This window comes from Felis catus, chromosome A1, assembly GCF_018350175.1.
Source record: "Felis catus isolate Fca126 chromosome A1, F.catus_Fca126_mat1.0, whole genome shotgun sequence".
Lineage (NCBI taxonomy): Eukaryota > Metazoa > Chordata > Mammalia > Carnivora > Felidae > Felis > Felis catus.
In genome coordinates, this window is record NC_058368.1 from 236834104 (window position 1) to 236848599 (window position 14496).

General features: G+C 60.9%; 2 protein-coding genes across 7 annotated transcripts; one reads left to right on the forward strand and one right to left on the reverse strand.

Moving 5' to 3' along the window:
- Positions 1-1916: 1916 nt before the first annotated feature.
- IRX1 (iroquois homeobox 1) lies at positions 1917-7387 on the reverse strand. Its single transcript, XM_023239744.2, has 4 exons — positions 7097-7387; positions 3102-4134; positions 2649-2721; positions 1917-2371 (listed from the first exon to the last, which is right to left on the reverse strand). The coding sequence occupies exons 1-4, from the start codon at positions 7370-7372 to the stop codon at positions 2314-2316; spliced, it is 1440 nt and encodes a 479-aa protein (XP_023095512.1). The 5' UTR covers positions 7373-7387; the 3' UTR covers positions 1917-2313.
- A 110-nt stretch (positions 7388-7497) lies between these two features.
- Positions 7498-14276, forward strand: LOC111556665 (translation initiation factor IF-2-like). Of its 6 annotated transcripts, none has more exons than XR_006586539.1 (4): positions 7501-8364; positions 8532-9163; positions 9429-10142; positions 11604-14276. XR_006586539.1 is itself a non-coding variant. In XM_023239749.2 (3 exons), the coding sequence occupies exons 1-3, from the start codon at positions 8842-8844 to the stop codon at positions 12179-12181; spliced, it is 777 nt and encodes a 258-aa protein (XP_023095517.2). In that variant the 5' UTR covers positions 8532-8841; the 3' UTR covers positions 12182-14276. The 6 variants fall into 6 exon arrangements, 1 of the variants encoding a protein (XP_023095517.2); XR_006586552.1 differs by having other exon boundaries at positions 7505-8364; positions 9429-9550; XR_006586546.1 differs by lacking the exon at positions 8532-9163 and having other exon boundaries at positions 7498-8364.
- Positions 14277-14496: the final 220 nt, after the last annotated feature.

Consider the following 14496-nt stretch of genomic DNA (forward strand, 5'->3'; position numbering starts at 1 on the left):
GCAGCGGTCACCCAGGGGGGACCCACCAGCACATCCCGGCTGCCACAGCATGTCTGTGCGCCAAGAACGCCATTCCTCATCCCAGGAGCGAGACCGCTGGTCAAAACTCTCCAGACCGCACTCTAGCCAAAGACGCGGGATCCATCTGTGCCCAGTGGTCAGGGGAGCCCCACGTCGAGGGCAGACCAGGAGCTCCTCTCTAAATTCCCACCCAGACGATGGAAACGCCCTGCGTCGAATTGGGCACCCACTCCTGCCCACCAATGCCAGCAGCCCGACCAGCAGGCCCGCCATCACACCCCCGAATTCAAACAACCGGATCACAGAGACAGCCCGACCGCCACAAATGGGGGCTCCTGCGCGCGGCCCCTCCGAGGCCCGGCACCCGGGATCCTGCGCCCCCGGCGCCCCGGAGCCGGACCAACGCCACGGTCAGGACCCCATTCCGCTTCCAGCCCATAGAGGGCGCGCCGAGCACGTCCATCCGGACGCGAAGCGCCTCCACCGCGGCCGCGGCCCCAGCGTGCCCGCCTGCGGACGGCCCTCCCCGGCGCCGCGGCCCGGCTCCCCCTGCGCGCCCAACGCCCCGCTCCCCCACCCCCGGGCCGTCCGTGCGCGCTCTCCCGCGGCCTCCGCGCCGCCTCTGCCACGCTTCCTCCGGCCTCGGGAGCGAGGACACCCCTAACTCTCCTACGAGGACGGGGTGGCGTGGGGGGCCCGGAGAGGGGCAGTCCCCACGTCCTCGGCGCGAGCCGCCCCTCTCCCGCCGCAGAGGAGCCAGCGGCAAAGCCCCAGGCCGCCCCAGACGCTCCCCTTGGGCAGACCGCCCCTCGCCGCCACCGGCGGGGCCCGACAGCTGCTGCTGCTGCAAGGGCTCCGGGGCGATTACCCGGCCTGGGTGGGGGGTGGGGAGGTCCCGTCCTGCACCGGGGACCCGGCTTCCTTCCCCCCGCGCGAGTTCCCCTGTGGCTCACGCCCTCACCCGCGGTCTTGTTCACGCTTGTGTTCCCAGTTTTCGCCAATTCTGCATCAAGTCGTCTGCGCCCCGTTTGAAGTGCAGGCCGCTACGGCGGGTCCGCCCCAAGTGCCCGGAGGCCCGAAGTCCTGATCCCGAGATTTCCCCCGGCTCCTGGGCCAGGTCCCACATGCGCCTCGGAGGCCAGCTCCGACCCGCTTCGTCCCACCATCGCTCCCAGCTACCGCTCAGACCCGGACATCAGTGGTTTATTTTCCCTGGGCTCTCTCGGCGCGCCCGGCCCAGGGCGCAGGGGTCGAGGGGGCTTCCCTGGGAGACCAAAGCCACCTCCCCTCTTTCTCCGCAGCCCCCAGGCAGGCCCACACGCCCAGAGAACTCCCGCGCGGCATCTCTGCCCATGCATCCGGACAGTTTAAAAGAGCCTTCCAATCTCTCCACGTTTGATTTAACCGAGTAACTAAAAAATACGCTCAAAGCCAAAATTTCATACTCCATTATGTCCTCGCTCTACCCACGAAATGACCCGACGCCAGGATGCACTGTGGAGACAACTAGTTATAAACTGATTTCAAATCTGAAGTTCTCCTTTGGGGACACAATTGGAAATTCTTTTCATTTTTTTTTTTCTCCCATTGTTGTCCACTTTAAGAAACCGTTTTATAAACTGCTGAAAATCGAACTCATTGATGTCCCGAGAAAGGCATGCCCCGGATAAACGTATAAAGGTCGGAAATCAAAACTACCAACAAGAAACTGCCCGAGTGACAACATTCACAAATTCAATGACAACCAAAACGGGCTGTGAGAAACACCGGCCTCCAGCGGAAACTCCCCAAGGAGCCTCTCTGCCCAAGCCAGGGGCACCTGGGCCCTGCCGGCATTCCAGGATTCCCGACACTCCTGCGGACGCCCAGCCACACACAGCAGCGGGAACAGCGGACAGCATTTCATTTAGTTTATTAGACAAAAATATATGATTTAGACAAGTTCGCTGACGCGCTATTTACAATCTGAAATCACTCTATATACAGAAAGAAGAAGGAAAAAAACAAAAACAAAAACAAAAAAGACACAAGCACGTGGGGCGTTTACCGAGCGGATAATCATCCGGAGCCTGGTGACAGGCACCAGGGCCCTGGGCAGAGGCCGGGCTGCCTGGACTGGAGCTCGGACGCGGACGAGCCCCTTTCTGCAGGAAGCGTTGGATGGGAGTCGGTGACGTCGTGGCCGTATTTGTCCTTTACACCGGTCTGAAATATTTGTCCTAATTCCTCCCTCGTCCCCTCCCTCCCGAACTCCTCCCCCCTCCCCCCGCAAAAGTAAAAGACGACCCTGGATCAGGCGGACGGGAGGGCTGCTAGGATCCGCGGCGTTCCCTCCTGCGGGGCCAGCGAGCTGCGGGCGAAGCACAACGAGACAAGAAAGCACAGCAGTGTCAGTGGCCGGACGCTGGGACCCGGCGTCACCGGTGCAGCCGGCCTAGCGCCGGGGGGCGTGGCTGCCTGCCCCGCTGCTCCCGCGTCGGGAGAAACCCGGTGGAGGGGGCGCCCCGCGCGCGCGGCTGGCGGACAGCACCCCCTCTACGAGGCCTGAGCGACCCTACCGCCGCCCCGAGCCCTCCGCCGGCACCCCCGCCAGCCCCGGTCCCGCGGTCCCAGCAAACAGCACTCACTTGTCGCGCACGGGCTGGAAGGGGGATTTTAACTGCTGTGCCGGCGACTCAGGCCTGGGGACGAGGTCTCTCTCTGCGAGGGAGGGGCAGAAGCACAGCGTTAGGAGACGGGGGTGGGGGGTGGGGGGAGTGCCGCCGAGGTGCGCAAGCCTCTTCCCCACCCACCCCGCTTCCTTCTGCCACTAGGATGGGGTCTCCAAGAAAAACGGTCACCCCTCCCCGGGGGAAGGACTGCAGACAGAACGCAGCTCTCCGGACAGAGCCCGAGGGCCTTGGCCTCGGTCCCCGAATCCGGGCAGAGATCACTGCTCAACCCGGGGTTTGGCCGCCACCGCCTCCCCCCTCCGGGCCGGCGCTCCCCCCACCCCCACGCTTTGCGGGGGGGGGGGGGGGTCCGGATTCCGAGCCCGGGGCGGACACCCCTCCCCCCACCCCCCACGCCGGGCGCCTCACCTGGAAGCGCGGGGCTGCTTCGAGCGGAGGCCTTGTCACCGTGGAGCACCCCCGCGGCAACGGGGACGGGCGGCGGCGGCGGCGGCGCGGGCAGGTGCGGGCCGTGGGGCGCGGCGTGGGGCGCGCCGACGCCCAGGAAGGAGCGCATGTTGAGCAGGGAGCCCTGCGTGAGGAACGCGCCGTTGGTCCAGTTGGAGAACTTGCCGATGTGGCAGGTGTACAGTCCGTGGCTGGGCAGGAAGGCGGGGTGCTGCAACGGCGCGCCCGCGGGGGGCCCGTGCGCGCCGGGATGGCCCGCGGGCGGCGGCGGCGAGGCCTTGGGCGCGCCGTCGGGGCTGGTGGCCGTTTCGGCCAGGGACCAGATCTTGGGCTTGCTGTGAGGCGCGCCCTGCAGGCCACCCGACGCGGCGCCGGGACTCAGCAGGCGGGTGCTGCCGGGCTCCGGGACCTCCTTGACCAGGCCCAGGGGCGAGTCCTGGGACTTGAGCGCGTCGGCGGCTGCCAGCGGCGAGCCCTGGTCCCGGGCGAGGGCGGTAGGTGCCGCCGGCGGGCGCGGCGCCTCGGCCTTGTCCTCTTCGTCCTCGTTGCTCTGGTCGCCATCGTGCTCGTCGATTTTGTCGATGTCAATGCTCTCTAGGTCGATCTCCTCGTCGTCCTCGGCCTTCTCCGGGTCGCCCTCGGTGTCGCTTCCGAAGAGGGCGCCGTCCTCCTGGTCCTTGCTGCGCGCGCCCCACGTCACCTTGTTCTCCTTCTTGAGGCGCCGGCGCGCGTTGGCGAACCAGGTGGACACCTGCGTGAGGGTCATCTTGGTGATGATGGCCAGCATGATCTTCTCGCCCTTGGTGGGGTACGGGTTCTTCCGGTGCTCGTTCAGCCAGGCCTTGAGCGTGCTGGTGCTCTCGCGCGTGGCGTTCTTGGGCCGCCCGGGGTCCCCGTACTGGAACTGGCCGTAGGGGTAGTACGCGGGCGCCGTGTGGGCTGTGAAGGTGGCAGGGTGCACCCCCGGGTTGTCTTTGAGTTCGTACTGTGAGCCCTGCAACCACATAGCCCACCGAGGGAGGAGAGGGGCAGTAGGGGTGTGGGGGGGGAGAGGGAGAGAGAGAGAGAGAGAGAGAGCGATGAGTCCCCCGAACTGGGAAAGTCGGGGGGCAGCCGCTCTTGTCCAGTCAAGAACAGGAAGCCCCCCACCCCCCAGCACACCACCCTAGGAGGGAGGGAGGGGTCAAATCGTGAGCCGCCTCTAGAAACTCAACTTCCAACCATGGTGAAGAGGTGTTTTTGTTTTGTTTTGTTTTGTTTTGTCACTCAAGAAAAGTTCCAGAATCCGTGCATCTCCAGAAGGCCACAGCGGGAGCCTTGGTCCCATAGAATTTGCCCAGGCCACCCTCAGTTACCCCCCCACCCTCCCCCCACAACTCCAGCAGCCAATTTCCAAGTTTATCTCACACTAACTAGAAGGGGAAACCTTTTAACTACCCAGATAAAACAGATCTCCAAATGTAAAGAACCTAAGCCCCCTCCCTTCGACCCTGAGGGGGTCAAGCAAAATAAACCATCCAGGGTTTTCTTTGGGTCCAAATCCTCCAGCAATTTAAAACGAAAGCACACTCCTTTTAGCTCCCAAATTAATCTGCATATAATGGCTCCCCACACTTAAAGGTTGCAGTGGTGACAGGTAATTTGAAATTTTAATCCCGGCCATCATCAACAACAATAACTAAAACACCATTTGTTTTTTTTAAAATACAAAAGGAGGGCTTAACCGGCAAAATATTAACTGGAGGGCCAGGAGCTGCCAGCTGTGAAGAGGGAACTGCCTTCGGAGGCCTCTCCTCACTTACTTTATCTGCTAAGTTGGACTTTGATGTGGCCAGAGCAAGCACAAAGTGTTTGCAGGCATTTAGAGGCCGTGATTTATTTGCAATCAATATTCTTTTTATCATCGGTAGTAAAACACAGCAAGTCAAATTATCCCATCAGGTTTTTTGGTAAATAACATTTTATCTTTCTAACAACCTCATTAGGCCTCATTATTACCATAAATTGTCCAGACAGACATTCGCTCACAATTTTATCTTTTGACTTCCAAATCCCCAATCAAAACGGCTTGGAAACCTAGGCCTAGAATCAAGAGTTTGGATTTAGGTTTACTTTCTGAGAACCAGCAGGAGACCACTAAGAAATACACCACACCTTTTTTGGGGGGGAGGGGGTGGATTTCTATACGGTTTCCCCCACTAAAAACAAAACAAACAAAAAATCGAGCATCTCCGTTTCCCACCACAGTTCAGTAGGAATAGATCCATAACCACACAGATCCCTTTTTCTCGCACAAACACGAAGGGGGGTGGGGGAGGTTCCCAAATGGCACACATCTGTATTCAAAATTTCTGTAAAAACATTACAATTCTCCACGTAAAAATTATCCATTTGCTACGTTAGCAGAGAGGGTTTCCGGGCTGAGAAAGTTGCAAAGAGCAGAATATTGCTTTGACTAGTTAGTTTGGTGGCCGATGCCACAGAGCAAAGGTTTCCGTGGCCAGATTTCGTTTTTACCTAATCTTTGCAAAATGTACTCTGCACGTTTCTAATCATTTAGGTTCTAACTGCGAGGACGACATGCCGGCCTCTTCTCCGCTGGGAGTTCTTTTTGAAAGGATACCTTGTAAATCTCTCAGCGCTTCCCTGGCATCCCCAGCCGCCAGAACAAAATGGGAGCTGATCTTTTTGGAGAGCAAGCGATCTGAACGGCGGCTGGGGCCGCCTTCAGAGAAATAGCCTTTCTTTTCAAAACTACAAGAAAAAAGTTACAGAAAAACACACCCGCCGCTTTTCTCGCGTACAGTCGGCCGGTATTTATTTCCTGCCTCTTCTTCGGGGAGCGGGGAGACGCGAGGGGGGTGCCTGAAAATTGCGTTATTCCGCCCGCAGCAGCGCAAGAGGGGGCGGCCTCCCTGACCTCCCCCCCCCTCGCCCGCGCCCCGCCGGGCGCGCAATTCACCAGCAGCCCGAAGTTTAAGCGCGACCTTGCAGTCAGACCAAGGAAAATGGATCCTTTGCACCGACAGAATGGCGAATGCCCCGCGGAGAATTAAATTTGCAGCTCCCTCCCCCATCTGACACCCACTGGGACGCGAGACTAAGAGGACAGCATTTATTTTAAGCCCAGGGACTCCTGTTTTCTTTAATCCTCCATTATGTAACGCGGGAAGAAAAGTGCTTTTCATTCGGTGCAAAAGAAATGAAAACTTTGGCAACTCACGAAAGTCCAAGCAAACACCGTGGCACACGCCGAAATTATTTCCACCATTCCCCCCCCCCCATCTCAAATTTGCACACCCTTCGCTAACAGACCCCATCCGGCCCCTCGGATCTCCCCCATTGTTAGGGCGATTTTGACCCAGTCGACCAGGCTTCACCAGGTCCCCCCTCCCCCCCCCCCCCCACCGCCCTGGCCACCTTGGACACAACCAAGGAGGTCCACCAGTCAGGGAGAAACCCGAGGCTCCCCGGCCCGGCCCCAAAGCCCGAGAGGTCGCGCGATCGGGGTCCGCCCGCCGCTCCCGGGCGTCCTGCGGACCCGGGGCCGAGCTGCCGGAAGCCCGCCCGCCGGCCCCGCCGCCTCGGCCGAGCCTTGTGGGGGGTAGGGGCGGGGGGGGGGAAGAGCGCCGGCGATTTTGGCCCCCAGCCTCCGGTTCGAGCCGCGCGCCCCGGAGCCTCCGCTCCTCCGGCCTCCCGGCTCCCCGCCGAGCCCCCCGCTCGCGGCCCAGGCCTCCCGCCTCCCCGGGCCGGCCCCCCACCCCCCCACCCCTCCCCAGCCGCCTCGGCCCCGCCGGCCGGGCCTCCCCTGCTCCCCGCCGGCTCCGCCCGCGCTCCTGCCCGCGCTCCCGCCGCGCCGCCAGGCCACCCGCGCCCGGGGCGCCCGGGGCCGGCGGGGAGGGGTGGGGGGTGGGGGGTGGGGGGAGGCGGCCGCGGCCAGGGCCGGGCGCACTCACCATCTGCGAGAAGAGGCTGAGGTCGGCGGCGTAGGGCAGGAAGGCGCTGTAGTTGGGCGCGCCCGCGTACGGGCCGGCCGCCGCGTACATGCCCAGCACCGAGGTGACGGCGGCCGCGCCCGCGCCCGCGCCCAGCTCCGCCGCCCCCGGCCGGCCCGACGAGGCGGCGGCGGCGGCCGCGGCGGCCGCGGCCAGCACCCCCGGGCGCTCGCCGCCGTAGGCGCCGGGCCCCGCGGCGCTCAGGTACTGCGGGTAGCCCAGCTGCGGGAAGGACATGTCCGCGGATCGGCGGCGGCGGCGGCGGGCGAGTATTAAAGGGGCGGGGGCGGGCGCGGGGGCGGGGGTCGGGGCGGGCGCCGGGGGGAGGGGGTGGGGGCTGGGGCGGGAGGGGGGGGCGGGGTGGCTGGGGAGCCGGCGGCCGGCCGGCCGGCCGGGCGCGCTCGGGCCGGCCCGGAGGCGGGGGGCCGGTGGGCTGCTCTCGGCCCGGTGCTCGCTGGCGCCCGGCTCCCGGCTGCGCCCGGCTCCGCGATCCCGCGCCGACTGCGGCGGCCGCCCTCCGCTCGGCGGCTGGGCTTTCAGACACAATTTGAAGTTGATGCTTTGATTGGCATCCCCTCGAGCGCTGGCCCCGCCCCCGGCTCCCCTCCCGCCCCCTCCCTGCCTCCCGCCCGCCCCAGCCGGGCCGCTCCCGCCCCTCCCGGCGAGCACGTGGTGTGCTCCGCGCCGTCCGGGCCACCTCCGCCCGCTGTGGGCGCGCGAGCGGCCCGGCGGCGGGTGCGGGCCCGGCGGCCGCGGGCTGCCCGACAACCTGTCGACACCGGCTCGCAGCTGTCGGACCCTGGGCTCTGCTGTTTTCCAAGCCGAGCTGTGACTGCTCTTTCAGGAAGACGTCTCGGCGCCTGATTCTCCGCCGTTGGGGCGGCGGGGCCGGGGCTGGGCGGGTGACAGCCGGTGGGGGGGGGGTGGAGGGGGACGGCCCTCTCCTCCCCACCCCCGCCCCCAAGGCCGGCGCTGCCTTGGCCTCCCCCGGACCCCTGGGCAGAAGTGCACCCCGGTGCCCGGGCTGCGCCACCGAGCCTGGCGTGGCGTGACACCGTGACGCGGGTGTGGCGTCCGCGTGGCCCCCGCCCGGCAGTGACCGGCCTCGCTGCACCTGGAGAAGCGGGAAGCGGCCGAGCTCTGCGGGCTTCTCCGTTCGTGAAAACTTTGAGAAAGGGCAGCTGAGAAGCCAGTTCAAGGGGACAAACAGATGCCATCCACAGTGACAGGTTCTTGAAGGTGGTGGCGGGCAGGGGGTGGGGAGACCTTTTCTTTGCAGGAGAATCACCGTTGCAGCGGGAGGGAAAAGTCTCGTCCCCATCCCCGCGAGGGGAGAAGCTAAGCTAAGAGTGGCCAGTGGCCGGGGGGGTGGGGGGGCGGCTCGTTCGTCCACTAGGTGCGCACAGGCGGGAAGCAAACTTGCGGGAAGAGCGCCGGCCCGAGGCGGCGGCGCCGAGAACCCGGGGACAGGCCGTCCCTCCTCCCCTGCCCGGCCTCTTCATCCTCGGCCCCTGGGGAAGAACAAGCAGCGAACCGCTGCGGGATGGCTCCAGGTCCGCGCGCGGCCCTCCTGGCCTCCCGGTGCACGGGACGGGTCCGCCAGCCCGCGTCTGCCACACGCTCGCCGGCTCCGTCCTGGCGTCCCGCGTAGGGAGTTGCCCAGGGTGCTCGCCTCCGTTCCCGGGACACTTTTCGTCCTGTCTCCTATGAAGCAGCCGGAGCCTGGTGCGCACTCCCCGCTGTGGCGCACGGACACACTGGACCCCACAGCAATTTCACCCCAACACTTGGGGGTGAGCCTTGGTCTGGCCCAGTTCGGGAGCCCCGAGTGGAGTGCAGCTGGTGACCTGGGCCGCCGGCACCCTGGACCCCGACCTGTCCCCCATCTCCTAGTTCCAGTTGCCAGCAGCATCATGGAGGCCCAGGGACTCTTGCAGAATCGGGAAGGCTCCCGCTGACCCAGTTTGGGACCTGAGGACAGACACGGGGAGCCTCCGCCTATAATTAACAACAATAACGCCCATAATAGTAATTACTAATTACCAGCTGCATAATCAGGCTTCAATTTCTCTGCTCAGTCAGGGTTTTCTTTCTGTTCGTGCTGTCCCTTTGCCCCCCACCCCGCCTTTACCCCCCACCCCACTCAGCTAACCAGCCCTTGCTGGCTACAGAAACTCCCTGCAACTGCCTGGGCACCTCTCCTGCTTTGGCACAGAATCCCGGGCCCTGGAGGTGAGCGCTAACCACTCCCAATCCCGGAAGTCACTAACTGGCAGCTTCTTCCCGCCCCCAGCCCACCACTTCCGCCTGCCAGACATCTCTCCCCTGCATCCCAAACAAACGGATGGGCCAGCCCCACTACTGTCTTGTTTGGCAAACTCCAGTGTCACATTTCAGGCCGACAGGTAAATACAGGTGAGATAAGCCCTCTTCTGTGACCTGGAGAGCAGGTGGAATTGTAAGCCCAGAGACACTTGTGAGTGTCAGGATTCAGCCACACAGACTGATAGCCTCCTTATCACTCCCCCCCACCCCAAGCAGCCCACTTCAGTTGTACTGAAGCCATCAGAACCTGGGGGGGGGGGGGGCGGCAGACTTTGTCCTGACCCCTGTCGCCTGCTGTGCCCTCCCTGTATCACCTCCATTTGGGTTATGAAATGATAGTTGGTTCTGGAAGACATCAGGGAGGCCTGTTGACTTCCCCCAGGAAGCTCTAGAAAGGTGCCCTAGTGGTGACTGTGACCATTCCCCAGGCAGGGCCAGGGCTGGACCCCAGCGGAAACTGGGCCTGATCCCGGATCACCCCCTCCCTTCCTTCTCTGAGTTTACCCAAAAATTTGCAAGGGGAAGACTAGGAAACAACCTGGACAAAAGGAGAAGGAGGGGGAGGGGAAGAAGAAAAAGAAAACTGCCTCCAAACCTTCCCAGTGGAGAGGAGGCTAGACAGGGAAGGATCCAGAACTTCCTGCCTCAGCATCCCCATGGGGAGTGTCATCTCTTCAGCCAGGTCTCTAATCCTTTTCAGCATCAAATAGTTAGTGGGGGGCGGTGGGGGGGGGTGGGTAGCTGAGAACAGAAGACCCAGGGTGCCTGAGCCTGGACCTTGGGCCTGACTGGAATATCTGCTTAAAAAGATTCCAGAACTTTCCCCAAAGAAGAGGATGTCCTGGCTCACTTGCTCAGGCTCAGCTCCAGCCTTCCTGGGATCCTGGTCATCCCACTGATGGTGCAGAGGCACTGGCAAATAGGAGGGCCGGGCGGGGTCCTTTGCAAGCGGACACCTTCCCAGACCCTCAGCCACTGTGCCTGCCTTGCAAAGGGTGGCTCAGGCAGGCCCCACTGCTGGTGTGGAGGCCTAGCTGGGTCTGAGCCGCCCACTTCCTCGTGGCCGGCCCCAGGATACTGGACACTGAGCCAGAGGCAGGACCTCGGAGCGGTACAAAGCCAGATCTAGGGGTGGCTGCGTGGCCTAATGGGAGCCCCAACTGGTCAACTCCCATCTCTGGTCCACGAGGGAGCACTAGGAGACGCTTTCCCAGACCCTTGGCAGTTGGACCCGGTCATGGGCACGACCACACAGAGCTGGGCAGAGGCAGTTGGCCAGGGCCCTCTGGCTGGAAAGCCAAGACCTTCAGCGCCCCCCCCCCCCCCCGCCACCTCCCCGCTGGGACCTGGGCCTCTGGATGCACCTGTGGGTGTGCAGGGCATGGCTCTGGAGGAAGGGGACTCTGGGGACTGGGAAGAGAGAAAGGCCCTGAGTCCCAAGTGTGCTGGGGGGAGGGAGGAAGGAGAATTGATGAAAATAGGATTTTGGATAACTTGGCTTTTAAACCGGCTTCAAGTCCTGATGGGAAGTTCACTTGCTGTGTCATTAGGTTGGGGAGGGGGGAGTTGTTTTCTAAATAGGAGGGGATTGTTATCACTGTTCCGAAAAGAGAAGATCTTTTGTTTTTCTCCCGCCCTGGCCCCTGGGCCCCTCGGTAATGCTTAGGTTCAGCTTGCTACCCTACCCAACCCCTTTATATTTGCATGAGAATAAGATTGAACAAACCACACGGCACCCCCATTTACAACTGTATTTCTTCCGAAATAATTCTCCACTGATTTTCCGGCTCCACGGACCCAGGTCTCTGAAGAAGAGGAGAGAGCCGCTGAGGAACCGCCCCACTCCCAGGAGCCATCATGGGGACCTGCCCTTGGCGCCTGGGATGGGGGCGACCTTAGCCCAGTGTCAGGGATGCAGCGGGAGGGAGGGGGGGCGCGGCGGCCCAGTGGTCTGCCCTTCGAAATGGCCATTCCTTCCGATGCAGATGGCGGGGCGGCCACGCAGGGCGGCAGCTCGGTGGCAGGGCTTGGCGGCCTGACCTGGCCCGCGCCCCGGACCGGCCCTGCCTTCCGCCCAGACGCGCGCCGCCTGATTTATGAGTCTTGTTAAATCCTCATTAGACTCTGCACCTTTCTCCGGCAGGACCCAGGAAGCCGCCCCGCTCGGCGACGGCGAGGCGAGTGGCAAGCAGTCCCAGGCAGCGGCCGAGAAGCGCCCAGGACCGCAGGGCCGTAACCGGGTGCCCTTGGGCGCCAGGCGGGGACCGGAGCGGGGCGGCTGCGGCGATCCCCGTGCCCTGGGGGCCTGGCCTGCTCTCTGCTGCCGCGTCAGGGCCAGGCCCGCGCCGGGTCAAGAGCGGCACCTGTGAGCGCCCCGAAAGCGAGGGCCTGGGGACCTCGCTGCGGATGCGCTGCGGTGGGACCAGAGCGGGGCCGGCGGGAGGCGACTCCAGGAAAACCCGGGAAAGAAAACACCCGGAAGGCGCCCCGGGATGGTCTGAAGCTCGCAGCAGTGCCCGCAGAGCAGGTGCCGGGATGCAGCCGGGGCTCGGGTCCCGGACTGTGGCGGCGGGAGACCAGCGAGACCAGCGGCCCAGCGCGCGGAGCTCCGGGACCGGCGGCAGGAGGAGAAGAAGGGCCCGCAGTCACCTGGCCTGGCGTGCGATGTCGCCATCCCCGAGCGTCGGAGGAAGTGAATTACATGCGTGTGCACACACGTAAATATTTTATAAGCCTCCCCTTAATTAACCAAATCATTTCCATTATGCCTCCAATGTGATCAACAGCAGCGGTGTGAGGGTTTTCAGGGCTTATAATTCGATGTCACCAGACGGTCGCTCGGGGGCAGAGGTACAATCGCGGAGCCAGCTGCACTTGTATTTATTTGTTTTTCTACCGTGTTCCTGTAGGGCTCCATTATGCAGTTTTTAATTAGTTTGTGTTTGTATTTCACCCGTCCCAAATCAATGCCATCCCGGAGCAAGGCGATGTAAATTCTCGCAGTACAGGTGTAGCTGCTGGCTTGGGAACACTCGGAAACACGCGTCTGACAAATGAGAGCGGGCGCCACACAGCCCACTGTCGGCTCCTGGCAGCCAAGAGGCGCAGACCAAAGCCAGCGGGGACTTGTGCGCCCCTGTGAGCGCCAAGCCCGCGTGCTGGGTTCCTAATTCCAGTAGAGGGAGCCGCACAGAGCAAGGCGTGGGGGGCAAAGTGACTTTTCATTTTGCCCGAGTCCTGCGGTCCTTGGGCCTAGTGGGCGAGGCTGGAGCCCGCGTGCAATTATCCTAGCTCCCCCCCGGAAGATCACTGTGGCACCTGTCGGGTTCCGTGGAGCCTTTTAACAGGACCCAAGGCAGACAGCCCGAATTTCTGGAATCTCCAGGCATGAGGACCGCCTCCCCACGCCCCCGCCCCCTTGTGCTGGCTGTCTCTTCCTTCTTGAAATGACCTCTGTGGAGTGCCTGTAAATCTATCCCTCCAGCCACGGGGGAATTCTTTTAAAGCTTTCTTTTTTGTCAGGAATAAGAGATTGTTCATCTTTAACTAGACCACATAGAAATTATGATTCAACAGCAGTGTGTATTTAATTAGAGTAATCTCACTTGAATTTAATTACCTAATGAATTATTTGTTTAAAAGGTAGAATGTCTTGTTTGCCAAGTGCGGTGCAGACCTCCGATAAGAACTTCTGTTATAAGGACATTACAGCTTAAAAGCAGTCATGTGTTAAGGTTTATATTTTAACTCCTTGAGTGTGTAACTGTTAACTGTTAACGTGCTACTCGCACAAAAGCTCTGATACGGAAGGGTGCCGGGAGAGCACGCACAGATTCTGTTCTGTGCCCACATCCTTTTGGAAATTGGCATCCTCTACCTTGCCACCTGAGCCTATTTTTAAACTTCCTGCATTTTGCTTTCAGTGACACTTTCCTTTTTTCTGCTGCACGATGACAGCTGTCTATTAGAGGGCTCATTTTATGATTAGTATTTGCAATGAAGGGCACATCCTTCAGCAAAACTCCCGCCCAGCTCCACTGTGTCCCAGAGGCACCCACAATAGCAGCAGGAAGCCTTTCTGGGCTCATCAAACCTCATGGGAATGGAAGGTACCAAGGCCCAGACTTTGACCTTAACCCTTCATTCCTAAACCATGGAAGAATCTCCTTGCCTCTTGGTTTCCAAAAGCAAGAGCCCAGAACTCTAGGCCACGCCACCCTTTCTGGGAGGCTCACAAGTTGACTCGTCTCTCGGTAATGCTAACGATTTTTGCAGCTAATGCCAAGTTCGAAATCCCAGCCAAGGGAGGAGGGTGACGTGCTGGAAGTCTAACATGATTTCTGTGTTTTTCTGTGGCTAAGTGACTACAGGAGCAGACTGCTTCTCCTCCTCTATCCCGTGTGATGGACAGAATCGTCTGTCCCTGTGTGATGGAATTTCAGCAGAGGAATGAATGGATAGGGTGAGGGAGGCAGCAGGAAATGTTTCGCCCACTCACTGAAGAGAGACCAGGAAATAAGAACGCCTGAAATCTGCTGGATTGAATTCCACTGTCATTTTCATTAATATTTCATCAATCAAATAATTTACTTTAATTGCAGATTCGGGCACTATTATCACATAAATATTAAATAGTATTAATATAGTGTCCATCTAAGTAAGAATGAGCTTATAAGAAAGTACAACACGTTGATAAGAATTGTTAATTTCTTGTTTCTTTCCTGTATCCCTGATGTGTATCATAACTGTGCATTTTGCAGTTGGGTGTCCCAACAACCAATAGCGGTTAAATTGTAATATAAATTTGGGACTCCTGCGTGGCTCAGTCGATGAAGCGTCCGACCCTGGCTCAGGTCATGATCTCAAGGTTCGTGAGTTTGAGCCCCGCGTCGGGCTCTGTGCTGACAGCTCAGAGCCTGGAGCCTGCTTCGGATTCTGTGTCCCCCTCTCTGTCTGCCCCTCCCTCACTCGCACTCTGTCCCTCTCTGTCTCTCAAAAATAAACATTAAAAAAATTACAAAAAATATCATATAAAC